The sequence below is a fragment of the Tauraco erythrolophus genome, chromosome 12 (genome assembly GCF_009769465.1).
Source record: "Tauraco erythrolophus isolate bTauEry1 chromosome 12, bTauEry1.pri, whole genome shotgun sequence".
In the NCBI taxonomy this organism is placed as follows: Eukaryota; Metazoa; Chordata; class Aves; order Musophagiformes; family Musophagidae; genus Tauraco; species Tauraco erythrolophus.
In genome coordinates this window covers 11345527-11363200 of record NC_141476.1, presented here as the reverse complement: position 1 = coordinate 11363200, position 17674 = coordinate 11345527, and the positions used below count along the sequence as shown (strand labels likewise).

General features: G+C 43.1%; 1 protein-coding gene across 1 annotated transcript in view; it reads left to right on the top strand.

The window, feature by feature from the left end:
* The window catches only part of SLC6A6 (solute carrier family 6 member 6), a 52507-nt gene that overhangs the window by 14260 nt on the left and 20573 nt on the right, over positions 1–17674 (top strand). The window contains 3 exon segments of the mRNA XM_086619225.1: positions 9374–9613; positions 10214–10348; positions 12602–12836. Of these exon segments, the coding sequence (XP_086475351.1) occupies positions 9374–9613; positions 10214–10348; positions 12602–12836 (610 nt within the window).

Below are 17674 nucleotides of genomic sequence, written 5' to 3'. Positions count from 1 at the left end.
GTTTAGTGGTCAATATCAAAGGTTTTACTTCCAACTCAGACCTTCAGAACAGATGGATAGTGATCAAAAATGTGTGATTTTTTTTTGTGAAATAATGCCCATTGAGAGGCGCGTAGGACATAGTGGTATTCCTTCTGAAATGCCTTCCAGGAGCACGGTGAGTGGCTCCGGCCGTGGAAGCTCAGAGGACGGAGCTGCAGCTGGAGACCGAGCCAAGGCTGTTCTGGGTTTGAACAAAACATGCCAGTGTCCAGCCTTGCAAGCCAACACCTGGCACCAGCTGCATGAAAGCAAATAAATACTGTAGTGTCTACACAGCTTTGCTTTTTATGTGTGTAAGTCTGCAGTTCACCGATCTGTTTTGCAAAGTTGTGCTCTCTGTGAGCTTTTTCATCAACTTTGCCACTTCTTCTTTTAGCATATCCTCTGCAGAACCCCCCTGTGCTCTGTTTTGCTCTGCCATAGCAGTAGTTTCGATTTCACTTCCTATGTGAAGCTTCACATGCTTTAAGTTTCTGTTCCATTTTTTTCCTTGAAGGAAAGAAAACAACAACAGTAAATTAAACCTCAGGGTGCTTAGCAGATCTCTGGTGACCGAAGGCCTGTGGTCAGTGGTACCCTGGCCGAGCACCGTAGTCACCTGAGTGCCATAGTTTGGTAGCAAGGGTCATTGTTCCACCTTAGCTCCACATCTTAAAAGTCTACAGCTCATTTCCGTCACTGAATCATATTTTTGCTGATAATTACTGCCAGCAAGTAAGTAAGAAGAGAGGTCAAGACTGAAATCAAAAGTAGCTCACTTTTAGTAAGCTGTAGAGCTCATGTCTCTGCCCTCAGGGCTTTGTAACCTTCTAGACTTTACAGCCCTGTAATGGGGCTAACGCTGCTGAGTGCGTGCGTGTAATAGCTGTTTTCTTGGTACAAGTTGGCTGGCTGTTTTCCACCCACGGTGCTGTGTTGCACAACTCTTCCTTCCATTAACGTATTCTAGAAAAAAAAAAAAAATCAGGTGTAACGCAGACGGGACACGGGAACAAAGAAGAAGAAAAGATTGTTCTCTTCCACCGATGGTGTTGGGATCTGGATTTGTGGCAATAAGGTACTGTATGACATGTTTAAACAGCTGCCACAGGTGGGATGGAAGTCTGTCCTCAGTTATTAAGTTAAGATGAATGGATAGAGGCAATAAAAACACAACTCTGTGTGAAGGTGGCCTAGGCAGGTACAGCAACAGCCTGGTTACAAAGCTGATCAAAGCCATTAGTGGATATGGAAAACTGCTTGTTTTTCCAAAAACATGTAATCTTATACATGGATCTGTCTTTTATTTAATTGGAAAACATGCTGAAAAAGTACAGTAGTCTACAATTATGAGGAAGCCCTGAACACTAGCGTTGGTAAACTCAGTAAATTTAAGACTAAATTTAGAATTAGTTGAAAAAACAGGTGAGGGTGGAATTACTTATCCACAAGAAAAAATTATTTTTAAGTAATGAATTAATACCTTTTATTGCACATTTGCGTCACTAAATGACTACTTTATTGTTTCTCTTCCCTGCACTGGGGCACTGCCCGGTTATTGTAGCACAGAGATTGCTGTCTGACATTAACATCCCTTGTAAGTGCCTTGCAAATGTGTCACATAGAATCAATACGTTACTAATCACATGCAAGAAATTCGATAGGCACAGCGCACACCACTGGCTATTCAGGTTCATAAGCTTTGTGGGCTTCAAGGTTTTTGCTTTTTTTTTACAGCAGGATGAGGGACATCCCTTACAGATTTTAATGTGATTTACTTGTGGCAGTTCAAACTAGTTCTAAGTTTAACTGATACCAAGAATTACTAGAGAATTGTAACCCACTCAACAGCAGACCTTCAGAATCAAAACCAAAATACTAAAATGCTTGTCCCTTTAGTCAAAGACTGTACAGCAGCAGGATACAAGGTGGTTGAAGAGTTGAGGATGTGCACAGCTCATTGAATCTTCTTTGACAATGCCCATCTCACCTGGAAAGCCGTGACCTTGCCACACCGCTTGGATATACTCCTGCGTTTTGTTAAAGGCCCTCTCTTAAAGATAAAGGCCTCGAGAGGTGGTGTCACCCAGTGAATTAATGTTTTTTTTCACTGGCACGATAGGAGAGCTGGTAGAGCAGAGGGAGCGTGCAGGAGGGGCAGCGGGGAGCTGGTGCTGCTTTCCAGCCTGTGGACAGTCAGGAGGCTGTTAGCTGGTACAGCCAGAGGCGTTACATTAGGTCAGCAGTTGGCTTCACGTGGACAAACCCAAGTGGTAACTGAATGTTCTCCTGCACATAATTACCAGTACAATGTACTAGGGATGAGCAGCTTCACTTCGTTTTCCTTGCCTCTGCCAACCCTTGTTTTCATGCTGTCCTTTGCTGTGGTCCTCTTTACAAGAGTCGCCCTTGGGTGGGGCAGAGGGGGACAGAGCAGGAGGACCACAGCTCTCCAGTGTGGGATGCTTGGTTTTTCACTGGGATACAGGAGACACTGTGCCCACAGAGGATTTCAGCAGGATGGAGTTGTAAACAGTGTGATGCAGTGTGCCAGTCCTCAACTTTGCTGCACCCCATGCTGATCCTTGCTGACTGCTGCGGGGGCCAGAGCTGCCCTGGGCCACCTCCCTGAGAAATCAGGTTCCATCCCTCAGAGGCTGAGAAGCATCAGCATCATCTTAACTTCAGCCTCTGTGTTTAGCATCGGGGTCATGTTCCCTCTGAAACCCATTGGAGTTTGTGGATATTCGTTCTCCTCCTTTCCACTCCACACAACGGGAAGGGAGTTTTTAATTTCCTTCTGTTCTGGGTTTGGTTGTAACTGCTTTGTTCTTTCACAGAAATAAGTAGAACAAAACAAGCATCTATAGTATTCTGTGACTGCAGATTTTCTGCTGCTGAAATCTGAGCAAAGATGCAGGATTTTATAACAGCTTTGTGCTGTGGCACGGTACTTATTTGAAGAGCATGAATAGAAACACCAGCAAGAAAAAAGTATGTGGAGAATAAAAGATACCTTTTGTCCAGACCACAACTGATGAAAAAGAAATTGCATTAAGCCCTGGGCTTTCCTTTCAGAATAGACTTCAGCTTTATAAAGGAGTGCATTTTGCTCCTAGAAAATTTTCAGTAGCAGATTTTACAGTCATTCTTGGAAGACTAAAAAAAGTGTCATAGAGAAAGAAAAGGAAAGGATGAAGGAGACAGCGGAAGTTGGAGGAAAAACTGAGAAAGAAGAAAGGACAAATGGATAGATGTTTAAATAAATACCCATATCCAGGGGAAAGTAATCAGAAAAAGAGGATTCCATTAAAGACAGAATAGTGGAATGTTGTTCAGGAAATTTTTAGAGGCATTTTTAAGAAGAGAGGCAGCATGTGCAATAAAGGAGTGGTATTATTTTTCAGAAAATGTAGGTATCTTGTTCAGTGAAGCACTGTCATGGGTTCAGCTGGGATTGAGTTAATTTTCACAAGAAGCTGTGAGGGGACACAGCAGAAAGAACTTGAATATGAGTTAAGAACAATAAATGAAGTCAGATGCTCTTTGGATACTGATGTGGCCTTGAGGACTGCCAAACATAAAGCCTTTTTCTTCTGCAGATCAGAAAGGCTTGCACTAAAGCCATAAGTTTGATCAAGGGGCTGTTTATTTTAATCATGTATTGATTGGCTTAACCACACTGCTCCGGGAGGTAGAGAAAGCTGTCAACATCAAGAATTACAGCTTTCAAAGTTCCAAGTAATCCTAGGAAACGAGCCAAACATAATAAATGCAGTTTTATTCAGGACCTGATCCTACTACTGTTGAAATCAATAGCAGCTTTTCCATTGCTCTCAATGAGAGTGGAAGCTGCTTATTTGAAGAGCAGCTCTGATCCAGCAGTCAGGGCAGCTAATTTTGAAATATTCATGAATATGAATATAAAATAGTAATAATTTAAAAAAGAACCAACCCACAAATAGATTGGCAGATCTAAGAAAGCTCGTTTTTTTTAAGGGAGATTGGCTTTGGTTTCCAAGATACAAAATAAAAAAATGGCAGAAAAATAAGAGAGATGGTAATGTCTAAAGAGCCAGTGAGCTTAAGCAGGGTTAGAAAAATTACTTATACTGTGATAAACAGGTGTCTTTCAGAAGGCATTGAGACAGGAGAGGAGGAGGGAGCACTGAGAAACTCAAAAGCATACAGTCTGCACAGGCTGAACTTAGTAGAAAAGGATCCTCGAAGGCAAAAGTAGTGGTGGTACACATGGCAAAAATAAGCCGTAAAATCAGCCATAGAGTTGTTCCTCAGGCAGCATACCCATCGAGGTCAGGGACACTCCGAGTATGTACTTTGCTTTTAATTTTCTGACAGAAGAAGGAGCTAGAAAACAAAATGTTCAGTTAGGATTCTAGTCACCAGTTCAGTATGTTGAATCCTTATTCCAAGTTTATACGTGTTGACCACAAATGAAGTAGCCCCTTTGCTGTGGTTTCTGATCTTCAGACACAAGACAGGGAATGCATTTGAGCATGCACAAATATTTACAAATACATCTCTATTTGTACAGGCAGACTTTGATTTTCATGTTTCCATCAGCATTTGAAAAACCATTGTTTGGAAGACTTGATTTTTAAAGATTATGAAGTGAGGCAGCATCCATGATGAATTAGTCCTCTGGGCTCTTCCTGGAAGGTGTTACCCTGCTTTGGTCGCCTGTCTCTGGCTCTAAGAAGCTTGGAGTGGATCATTGCTGTAATCCCAAAGCAGAAATTAAACAGTGTATTTTCAGATGTGCAATCTGTGGGTTGTCTGTCAAAAAAATGTCAGTGGTTCAGCAGTAACATGAGTTGTGTCTGTTCTGGCAACCAGCAGGTCCTGTCTGTGCTGGTGGCCTTCCCCTATCTGCATCTCTCATCGTCTGGTCCCTCTGCCCAGTGCCTCCCCCTTTCCCTACCCCTCATTTTTTGCATATTATGAAGGATTACATTTCAATGCCAGTATTTTTTAAAGGGTATGGGTTATCCGAGGTGCAGGCTGTACGTGCAAAGATGTGATGGCTGTAGCACAGTGGATGGCCCAGGCTGGGTTGACTGTGAAAACACTCTGCTTATGGCTAATCTTGTGGTATTTTCAGCTGTGCACCAAAGGCTAATCAGTCATGGGGAGCAGCAAGAGAGCTTGAGTTATTGCAGGGGTGTTTCAAATGAGGAAATTTGTGCAGCAGGCACAAGGGACGGACGTGTGGTCCCCCTGAAGAAGGAGAGAAGCCCTTGAGGTGCTCCTGGCCCTACCAGGGAGCAGGTGCTGGAGAAGCACAAAGTGCCTGTGCTTGCTCCTTTGTTCTACGTTGCTCCCTTGTTCTCCCTTGGTCCCTGTTTCCACGTTTTACCAGCATCGATTTGACAATCAATAGCTTCATCCTCAGTTAATTAGGGTTTGTACCAGCATGCGTGAGAGAAGATGCTGGACCTGGCCTGGGCTGAATCCCTTCTCCCTTTGCTCTCAGATCAGGCTCTGGCAGTTTGGCCGGACTCAGCCAGGCAGCGCACTGTAAACTGCAGGCTTGACTGCTGCTTTTTATTTATCCATATTAAGTTCATCAGATGAAGCCAGAGCTTCCTGGGGCCATCCGAAGCTTCCTGGAGGGGGTACTCTCACGGGCAGATGTGGCTCCTGGAAGGCAGACGGGTGTCTCCAGGAGACAGACATATGCCTCAGACTTGGATCGCTCCTTTTGGGCTCTGTGGTTGTAAGAGTATTTTCTTACAATATATTTCCTTGGGGGAATCAGATGGACTTAGATCTCGGATACCATCCCCGCTAAGTGACACAGTAAAAATAACCTATTATTCTCTGGTTCTGACCTGGGCGGTGACAACATATTGTTTCAGCATCTCTGTCAGACTATTTCCCTTAAGAGCCATTTTAACCTCACCCAGTGGGACATAACTAAAGGAAATGAAACTCCAACCCCATTAAGGAAAAAGACAATGCCTTTCACTAAACAAACTTGATTTTCTTGGCTTTTCTTCGCCAAGGAGAATCGCCCGTACCCCCCACCCTTGCAGCCTTTGTAGACAGTTCCTGTAATTGGGAATGGCTGGGTGGACACCAATGGTTGGCAGCAAAGGGGGATAAATCCAACATCCCTTGAACGTGACATGGACTGGGACCACAGTCCCAGGTGGCCACTTAGCGTCAATTCCAATGGTATTGGTCAACGGTACGTGCCTGCCAGCCACAGCTGCCGGCCCTTGAAACACAATCGGGATTTTCACAGGACTAGATAAGAGATACACATTAAGACTGGGCTGTTACTAAATATGTGCAGGTGTTGGATAGGTACTGTACCGTGCCCCGCTAGCTAGAGCTGGTGACTTCCAACAAAGTCGTGGTGGTCCATCTCCTGGCTTCACCCATACGGTGAAATGGCCACCCCAAAAGCAAGCGTGACCTTGAAGGAAGGTTTGTCATTTGCGGGCTAAGGGAAAGATCACGATCCATCTTGACGCCCGAGCTAAGGTCGAAATGAAATTTACACTCAGTAATTAGGTTTTCAAGCATGGCCATTAATTTGGGGTGTCTTAAGACAAATTAGAAATCCCTTTTTAAAATGCAGTCTCACACAGTGACGAAGTAGTAGCCTGAAAAGGCATGATTTCACACTTTGTGTGCAGATAATTAGGACAAACCACAGAGTGATCACCTTATCCCAGGGAGAGTTAGGGTTTACAGAATGCAATCAGTTGGTCAGGCTTGCAAATTCTGGGTAGAACGGAGTAACACCTGGGTCAGCGTAAATCCGCAGGCAAGAAGATTAGAGCTGGCAGAAGAATAAAGAACTGTATGTCACAAGATTAAAGTAGATTGCAAAAAATTGCAATCCTGGAAAATTTTTTTCATCTTGGAGGTGGCTAATGTCCATAAGTCCCCTCGGTTTTTTGACATAAAGGTTGCCCGTGTGCTCAGTGTTCTGTTTCGGGGTATTTCCAGTATCAATCCCCATGGGGAGCAGTTAAGCTCCTATTTCAAATCTTAATCCTGCAGAGATCTATAAATCTATGTATCTCTGTGTCCTGTTAAGCGGTTTTACGGCTGTCCCACTGAAAAATTGTCTGAAAAACAAGAGTGTACCCTAAATACTAGGTGTGAGTTAACTCTCTCTTTGCACATTTTCTTCCTCTGTTGATGAGTGTTTCAGTAACCCCTGTAAAGAACAGCTTCCGTGAGAGACAGTCCGAATGCCCTCCATTCCTCAGCCCAGAATAGCCTGTTGCTTGATGGTTATGACATTCTCCTGCAAGATGAAAGATAGGGATTCAAGCAGCACAAATAGCAAAATAAAGTGAAATGGGGCTTTCTCCATGCCCAGTTGCTGTTGCAGTGAGAGCAGGACATCAGCTGCCTTGTTGGTACCTCTTTGAAGAAAAGTGGTTGCACCTACTTTTTATTTTTTTTTCCCCATCCCTCAAGAGATGGCTTCAGGGATTGATGCAGGGTGGTAGCTGTTTGGGGCCTGGAGTGAGATGTGGATGTCCCAGGGAAGTTAAGGCTACTGTGGATCCCTCTTGGAGGCACCTCCGTTAATCTCCACACATGATACTAGGAACACGAGTTAGCTATTGTGAATTAATTCCCTGAAGCAACTACGTGCCTAAAGGCTGTTTAGAGCTGGCCCTGCCATTTTTATTCAGTTATTACATTACTTTATCTCATACCACATCTCTTAACAGCAACCAATAGGAGATATTTTAGAGGAGCGTATGTCCTGCCCTCATAGCCCTACAGTGGGTGGTGATGATCCATCACCCTGTGATTGACTTTCTCCTTCTGTGAGCTCTCTCTGCTGTTGACCTGGAGGTATTGCAGTTGCTCGTATCACCTCTGTGGAGTCAGCAGTGGCCTATTTTTAAAAACAGTAGAAAGTCATAATGATTAGCATGGTGAAGATTAAAGTCCCTTTTTAGGTCATAGCCTGATAGGTGACTGCTGTCGCAATAATTGGTTTGCAAAGGCCACCGATATGTCAGTGGGCTGAATATTGAGCTGCTGTGGTTTGCAAAAATGTTAGCCTTCTGAAACTTTCCGTGGTGGATGGAAAGATTTATGAGTACAGTGATGCATATCTATCTCAAAATCATGTTCGGATTAAAAACTTCCTGCAGAGCTCATGTCAACTCAGGTTTCAGGTCACTGCCACAAGCCAAATCAGGTTAGAGATCAAAACCAGCAAGGAGGTACGAGGGAGGCTTGCAGCTATCAAATGGGATAATCTGTAGCATGATTTTTTTATGACTGTGCACCGATAATGATAAGTACAAGCAGGGAATGGTTGTGGTCTGGAATAAACTTGCTGGTTTGCCTGGTTCTGGGGAAAATTTCACATGCTTTTCAGTATCAAAACACTGCAAAAATAACTGGTCAGATCCAGCTAAAGTCACTTGAGTTATGTGGGGAATGAATTGGCCTCATATGCCTGAGATCTGAGTTAACATGAAATCTACAAGTTACTCCTAAATTGTTTTCATTAGGTAATCCCAGATAAAAGACATTTGTTGGAGTAATTCTTTCGGTTATTATTTTTACACAATCTATGATTTTTGAACATCATAAATCTTATCTGTAAATTCTAAAACCAGCTATGATTTAATATGCTTTGGGTTTTGCATCAGGTGACTCATGCCACTGACTTTTTAATTAAGTAAGGAGCCATCGTTTTCGGCAAACTGTTCAATTGCATAGGTGCGTATAAGACAATAATTGAATATAAAGGTTTATTTTTGTCCCTTTATTGATGTCAAGGGAAAACAGTGCAGTTATGAAAATGGAATAAACTGAAAAGATTCCTTCAGTTCCTGCAGGTTGATGAGAACAAATGACTTTCCATTCCGGTTTTTATGAATGTGTGGTTTTCTGAAAGCTTATAATACTTCAGGGAAAAGAGATTGCAGGCAATAAATGATACAGGATGATTCAGGCTATTGAGAAATAGAGGAATGGATTTTATCTGGAAAGGTGAGATTTACTATCCTGCTGTATTTCACTTAAATGTTTGAGAAGGAATCAGATGCAGTGATTTGTACCTTATTATGGGCATGAGAACAGCGTGTGAGACTTGCTCAGTAACACCACTTGCTGGTGCTGATGCAGTGCACAGTCTTTATACCCCTTTTGTCTGCAGCCAGCAGGTAGGCAGCTGTGTCGGACCTTTGCTGTCCCCTGCGCTGCACTGGCAAAGAGGTGACCCCGGAGTCCAGGGTGGTTTGTGGAACTGAGTTTGGTTAAACAGTTCTTGCAGCGTTAGAGAGCTCTACCAGTAAGGAGTGTTTAATAAACCCAGGGTATTTTTTTTTTTTCTATGTAGAAAGCAGAAATATGGCAACAAAGGAAAAGCTTCAGTGCTTGAAAGATTTCCACAAGGACATCCTCAAACCTTCCCCTGGCAAGAGCCCGGGGACACGGCCTGAGGATGAGGCAGAAGGAAAGCCACCTCAGCGGGAGAAGTGGGCGAGCAAGATTGACTTTCTGCTGTCCGTGGCTGGTGGATTTATTGGTTTAGGCAATGTCTGGCGGTTTCCGTATCTCTGCTACAAAAATGGCGGAGGTGAGTGTTTCTTTATTTCATTCTCGTGAATCAATCTGTCTGCCTCGTGCTTACTGTTTTTCAGTGCCTTCATCCAGTTTTTAAAAAGAATAATCACACATCTGTTTTCTGCCTTCTTCATCAGGCTTTGAGAGAGATTGCTTTATTACTTAATAGTTTTTGTTAAAACTTAATTAGGGAAAACCAACAGCAATTTAAGATTTCGTACTACTGAACCTTTCCTGCTCTTTTACTTCTGCTACAGTTGAGTCTGAGTTTTAACCAAAAGACATGCTGTTAATATAGACCAGTAGGATTTCAGACCAGTGGATTTCAGAATAAGAGCATTCTGAGCCACATGAAACTGTTGTGTGCCTAACTCTGTTGTTATTGCAGATTTTCACTTTAAGAAGGTAAGAAAATACTCTTTCCAGCTTCATTACCCATTCCACTTGGAGAGTTTGAATATCAGCAAAAATACCCCAGAATAAGATTAATCTATACTAATATTGAAGTATCAGATATGTTTCTTTTTTTATATATGTCTTAACACTTATTAGACTATCTTGTGTAAAGTCTCTCACCTCATCTCAATTTTGTACTATTATATTTTCTCAACAGGTGCATTTCTTATACCTTATTTCATTTTCCTGTTTGGGGGAGGTCTTCCCGTGTTTTTCCTGGAGGTGGTGCTAGGACAGTATACCTCTGAAGGTGGAATTACATGCTGGGAAAAGATCTGCCCTATTTTCACTGGTTAGTACATCTTGTTGTGCTTTACTGCTTAAAGATACCTGTGTAAACCATACGCAGCAGCACTGTTCCCCTCATGTCCGTTGATTCAGCTATTTGCTGTAGTAATTGAGGGTATGATATTGGTTCCTGGAAGGGTAGAAGTCAGAGAGTCTGAAGGACAAAGTAAGGTATTGATTTTGATGCTATCATCTTGTTAACTGGCAGAACTGCCGATAAGCAAGAAAGAAATTGCATGTTATGCCTTAAAAAGGCAATTGCACGTTTTATTCACAGGTATCAGAGAAAGTGTTGTTTTGGAAGTCTAGAACCTTTTACATGGCCTTAGTAAAAGCGACTTCAACATATATTATGGTCTGGAAGTCAAACTCCCTCTGCCATGTGAAAGCTTATCATTGGTGTCATCCCTCTGTTTACTGATACAGCCAAAACCTGGACAGCATTTTGTGGTAGGATTCAGGTACGGGACTTTTGTCATAACTGAGCACGTCCTGGCAAACGGGCATGTTGTTCTGGTGTTGTTGAAGGGCCTTTGCCAGCAAATGAAGAATCACTCACCGCTCACAGGAACTGTACGAATGCTTCTATGGAAGTTAACGAGAATGAAAAATGAAAAACAGGTTAGAAAAAGTACTGACAATGCCTGTCTTATGTATGGATTACCCTTTACAGCCAGACAGCAGAGGCAGAATCATTTGGAACAGTGACACTGAACAGAGAGGCACTTTTCAAATCCCATTTGGAAAGAGCAGACACATCATGATGATATGTCTCTAGCTCTACCACCGTCACTGTTCCAGGCATCTCTCTTCCCTTATGTCACTCCAGGCAGAAGTGCAGGCTTTCTCTGTGGCTCACGCTCCCACCTAATACTCAGAACGCTGCTGAAGTTGATGTAATTGTGCTGCTTTTAGCTCTATTTTCTCCCTCCTCCTCTCACTTTATGAAGCCTTTTTTTTTTTTTTTTTTGAGGAGGAAGTGTTTAAATAGCAGTCTCCCAGGCATCCATAAAGAGAAATTGTAGCTCTAATAGTGTGACTAGCAGTATATCCTGAATGAAATGCAGCTGTACAGAATAAATAGCACTTGCGCTGGTTGTTTTCACGGGCATAATAAAAATAATCTCTGGTGGTAAAGACTCTTGTTGCAATAAAGTTTGGAACTATAAAATATGAGGCAGGTATCCCAGGTACTGGGGTAGCCAGCAGTGATGTTAAAGGGAACCTCATAGACTTTTCATCCTCTTGTAAGAGACTGCTCTAAGTTTTTAAAGGAAATACCTTTTTTCCCCTCTTATTCCTAAATGGCAAACTTTGTAAGCTTTTTGGAGGTAAAAGATTTTCAGTAAAGAGAACTTTTCAGAGTCCTTTCATTTTGTATTTAAAAAAAAACAGTGACTGCTTCTGACTTAAGATGTAGTATGAATCTGCCAGTGGAGCTAAATTGCTGAGCTAGGAATGAGATACCAGACTCAGTAGAACAGTTGTGGTATTTAATTAAATTCTCCACCAGAACAGCATTCTGCCATCTCCCGAGGTTGTGTAGGACTCGCCCTTATCTGCCCATGACCCAGCTTATAAAAACAAACAGGGAACATTTTTTATCATCAAATATTAATAGCGGAGTTAAACATTGATCTAATTAACCATAACAGCTACAAATATCATGCTTCCTTTGCACAAGTGAAATTGGGCCAGAAACAGCAGCTTTCACATTGATAGCTTTGGAATTTTCCTTTTTAACTCATTCAAGAATTGTCTTTTTACTTTGCACATAGGCTGAGCCAAGCCAGTTGATAAGTGTGAGTGGTGCAGGGGCTGCCCAGCTGAGCTGCCTTCAAGGAAGCTGGCTCGGGGGACAGTGCGGTGAGAATGGACAGTTACCACGTAGGTACCTAAAAAGTGAGATGGTGTAGCTCCCTAATAAGCAAACCATGATGCCTTGACTTCCTTCTAATAAAACTTAAAATAGCTGAGTTAGTGTTAAATTGGGTAGACGTCCTGCAGACCTCCCCTCCAATGTCAGCAAACTGTAGCCAGAAACTCATCCCTGAGTGCCAACGATAGTCAGAGGTGGCAGCAGGTCTGTGCTTATGTGTGGTTGAGTTGAGTTGAGTTTCCAACAGGGATGCGGTAGAGCAGGACACAAGTCCGTGACGCAGCGGGAGTAGCACCAGCTCCACGAGATCATAAGGCGCCCTAGCAAGAAGCGGCTGCCATGTCTGCACATATTTCTTTTCTCTCTCCCTCTCGCCAGGAATTGGTTATGCTTCCATAGTGATTGTGTCCCTTCTGAACGTGTACTACATCGTGATCCTGGCCTGGGGACTCTACTACCTGTTCCAGTCGTTCCAGAGCGTCCTGCCATGGGCACACTGCCACCAGAAGTGGAACACGCCGACCTGCGTGGAAGACACTCTCAGGAAGAACAAAACGCTCTGGATATCACTGAATGCCACTAACTTCACCTCTCCTGTCACAGAGTTTTGGGAGTAAGTACCGCCCATTCGTGGTGCCGTCAGGGTGCTTCAGTGGCATGCCAGAGGTCTGGCCTGAGATTTTATGGAAGCCCCTTGGGGAATGTTAGATGAGAAAGTGAAAACTGGATGTCAGTTGTTTGACTGGTGTTTGCTACTGGTTCTCGCCCATCCTGAGACAGACTGGTCGTGGAGGAAGACATTAGATGTATAACTGTGTTCATCCTAGAACATTTAGGGAGCCCAAAAAGCCTAGAGCAACTTCTGTTTTGGAAGAAAACTTATTTCTTTCTTGGCTGAGATTCTCTAAATGCAGCATGAGAACAGAAACAAGTCACTTCAGATGCCCTGATAGCATGGATTTACAATGACAACAGTGATGAATCACCCTCGTTGTGGTTGCCTTTCTCTCTTCCCCAGCTGTTAGCTTTTGCCAAACACTTTCTGAAGCTACAATACAGCTCTCATCAGTCTGACAACGAAGCGAGGCACCGACCTCAGCAATAAAACTGACAGAAGTGGTGAACATTGTCCTGTACTGTAGGTTTCTCAGGTCATCTTTGTTACCTCATTTTTCTCTGGAATCTCTGAGGAGACTCTGTTTTGCCAAATGCCTGGATTTCATCAGGCCTAAGCTTCTTATTCCCGTTCTTCTCTTATTTTTCAATTTTTAAATTCTGTTGCATAACTTGATTTCTGAACGGGCATGACCTCAAGCCTCTGTGTGTTTAATAGGCGTCAAAACAGAGCAGCAGAGGAAGACACCTATAGGGAAACTTAAATCCAAAGGCTTTACAAATAGCTTAGGAAAGAATTATTTTTGGCTTGCTCAGATGATCACTTAAGAGTAGAATTATTTTCTGACCCAGCTTGGCTTTTTCAGCATGTTTAAAGTCCAGTTTGGTCCTGTGATCAACTTGTACCTACTTTTCTATTTTTAAAAAGAAGCGTCAGCCAATAGCCCCAGCAGGAATGATGTTCATGCTGAAGATATTTGGCATGTGTTAGGTTTAGAAAAAAATACTCTTATGAACTGTGCTACAAATTTTAGAGCCAAAATACAAAAGGCAAATTGGATCTCAGATGAGCAGTTTGTCAAGAGGCACCGGGACTGGTGTGAAGGACGGGGTGAAGGCTGGAAGAGCAGTCGTTTTCACCGTGCCATGAGCACGGCATTTCCATGTTAGGCGACAGATGCTTTTCTGGGTGATTCCTCCATCGTAAATATGGAGGGAGCTGGAAAGGTTTGCTAAATGGTACCTTTGGATATTTTAGGGGAACTTAGAGGTGAATTGCAGCAGAAGAGGACACAACTCTCACTGCTGTGGACTCTTCCACAATGACTTTGAGACCGGGGGCCTGGAATCCAAACGAGTGACTGGCTTGGTAGGGTGTTTAAAGGTCTTCTCAAGGCCTCCCTAAGAAGCACAGGTCCACAGTGCCGCCCCTGAAATAGCATTACTCTCCCAGGACTTCAAAAGCACTCTGTTCATCGTCTATTTTGTGCAGTAATTTTGCTCACAGGCCCTCTTGTCCTGAGTAGCAGCCGTGAGCTTAAAAGCCTCCTGATGTGGCCACAGGGTTGTCCTACTGCCCCAGAAGCTTCTACTCGTGTAGTGCACAGATTTATGGGCCAGATCGTCTCCCTGGGACCCCAGGTGGCATGTCCACTTCAGGAGGCTGAAGATACCATAGCAGAAGGAAATAGGACAGGGACTGGGAGTTGGAAAAGGGGTTGTAAAAGAAAGAGTGGGGGCTCCAGGACCTCACATGATGCCAGACTTTCCCAGGGGTAACAGCATGGTAGGTATGTGGTGGAGGGTCTTATGGCAGAGCAGCCTGTCCATGGGTTGAATGGAATGATGGGAGCATATTTGAGGTGGAGCTTTTATTTATGTTTCCTCTAAAAGAAATCCAGTTTCTGTCCTCAGAACTCCCCTGCAAGCTGAACCAAATCATCCTGTAGACACAGCCTAACAGGTGTAGTCAGGCTGGAGGTGTTCTCATGCTGGAGGTGTCCAAAGCTGGAGGAGAAATCCTCTGTCCTTACAGCGCTTTGCCCATACTCTGTTTCACCCTCGCTGTTTCTGTAGTGCAGCAGGAGCAAAGGTTGCTCAGTGATGGGTGCTCGTGGAGGCGACTCTCATTGCACTTTGCAGCCACTTTAACTCATGTCCTCAAATAACAGTTTTAAACATCACAAACTGAACTATTCCCTGCAGTCATGCTTGGGAGGAGTTTGGCTCCATAGTGGTACTAATACAGACGTACTGTCCGTAGCTAGCTGTTTCATCGTGAGCAAAACTGCCCTTAATAGAGCAAACTGCTTTTGGGACTCGTGGCACTTACAGAAGTATTGGAAATAGCTGTTCTCTCTGCATAAACAACTATTGGTGTCTTAAAGTAAGGGCAGAGATCACACAGCACTGTTGCAATTCAAGGAACGTAGCTGTTACGTGGTGCAAGCATTTAGTAGCCCCAGATTTTCCCCAGCCATGCTACTTTTCTTTATAGTTCTGAAATTAAAAATAATTTCAAGAGTTTTCAGGTACTTTACCATTATAGACAATGCCAGCTGCCAGGCAGACAGCTATCCACATCGGAAGGACAGGTCAATAAATAGTCTCTAACTGAAGATATCCATCCGCTTTGTGGCACAATTAATTCCAATTTAATTCAGAGGTTTGCGGGTATTTGGTTTCTGAAACCCAATGCCATTTTTGCTGTGGGACATTTATGTAGTGTCCTCATCCCTATTGCTTTGTAAAACTAACACTGCCCAGATATAATTGACCACATTGCATTAACTTCTTCGCACTGAGTAACACGCGTGTCCTTCTCAGTCTGGCTGGACATATAGTACAGCCTGACATTTCAGTTCATTTGAATTAATGTTCTCTGCAAATCACATGCTTGCTTGAGCAGCAATAAAAGGGGGTTAAGCAAATCTGGCTTTGTATCAGGAGACTTACTTCTTGGTATCACATGCTTCAGATCTTATTTCCGAAGATTTTATTTTGAAGTCCAAAACCTTAAGGGCTTACACATGTACATAAGGGATAAGCGTTATGGGGTAATTATGAACAAAACCTCTGATTGTCTGGTGCTGGCCAAGTGTTTATAAATATTTGGTAATCAGCAGATTTTATTCGTCCAAATCCCAAGAAAGACCATCACATGCTAATGGCTAGTAATCCTGAAGGGAGCAACATAAAAACTAAACAAAATCTAGAGCAACTGTGTCTGTGGGGACAAACTTGAGAGTTTTAAAAATTATTTCATATTCTTGTTCTAAGAGTCTTCTGGTACATACTGCTTCAGTGTTAGTTATTCTTGTCCATCCAACATGGAAGGGTGCTTTGCCTTTCCTGGTACGAAGGGTCCTGTCTGCATTCAGTTGATTTATGAGCTGGAATATCCTTCAAGGATTGCATAACTCCTCATTTTATTTTTGTTTATGTTCTTGAGCCAGTTACGACTCCTATTACATTCCCATACTGCACATCACTAGAACATGCTAGTGTATGGACAAGGTTCAAGAACTCATGTTTACAACAAACTTGGCCCCAGCCTGTTGTTCCATTGGTTATATATGAGTGACAGTTAATGACAGCATCAAGGCTATAAATTAGAATCAGTAACAACTTCATGCATAAATGACGTGAAGTTAGTTGAACGGGGTCGGCTGAATCTAAGCAGCAGTGGGTTGAATTGCTGTCAGCGCAGCCCGACTCGTGCTCCTTCCTGAACTGAATTTTCAGGGTATCGCAAATCCAGGTCAAGTGCTTCTGCTGCAAAAATATGTTGGGTTAGATTTTGTGAAACAATTTTAATGCTGAGGCCCCCCTGGTAATTCTGAGTTGATTCCTTGAGGTGGTTGGTCTTTATGAGACAAGATAACCCAGGACGGAGAAAGCCAGCACATCCCTTACTGTGCTTGCTTCCTCACCATAGGAAAGTAACATATCTGGCTCTCAGTAACCCACTGACTGGGGTCCCCTCCAAAAAAAACCTGAAAAGATGGCTGGGGCAAACTCTAGGTGAGGTGATCATTTGTTTTTTAGCGCCCTACTAAAAAGCAAAGAAGTGTTAGTTGAATACAGTAATAGAGTTCCCTATTCCAAAACGCACTTGCAGTTAATTACGCGTGGCTTCCCGAGAGCTAGCTCTATAGGTTGCCTTTTTAATGTGAACTGCCCTTTAGATTGGAAAATTGCCACTTATTTTTCAAAAAGCCACAGAAGGTTGCAGCTGATGTTTGTCATCTTATAAATGCATTTTCTTCTTTTGTATACACACAGCGGGTTTTTCCCTGATTTCTTTTGGCTCAGGTGAACCAGGACTGCAACTTTATGCCAAATATTCATTACCGAGGGGTTTGTCTTAACTGTTGAATAGCTGTGCTGATTAGGGCAGACTTACCCTGTCTGGTGCCGTTAGTACTTTTCCATAACAAAATACACACACGTTCAGAGAGAATAAAGCATTTGGTGTGAGAACACATTCACACAGGTAATCCGAGTGAATTTGGCAAACAGAGACACAAAAACAGATGGGTGAGGGTTTCAGTTCTATTAATCTGGTCAATCCAGGGTTTTTTTTCCAAAAAACTAATTGCGAATTTTCCATCGGTGACTTCATTCGCTCTTATTTCCTTGATAGTAGGAAAAAAGAAAAAAAAAAAAAAAGAAAAAAGTTTAATTAATACAGGGGAAAAACAAAGCACAGTGGTTTGTCTTGTACTGGATCCACAGGCAAAGCTGCGCACACCACGCTTGTGTGCCGACCCTGGTATGGCACCCCAGCTGCTCTGGTCTCTGCTCTCCATGACTGAGGTGGAGGAAAGTGGCTGA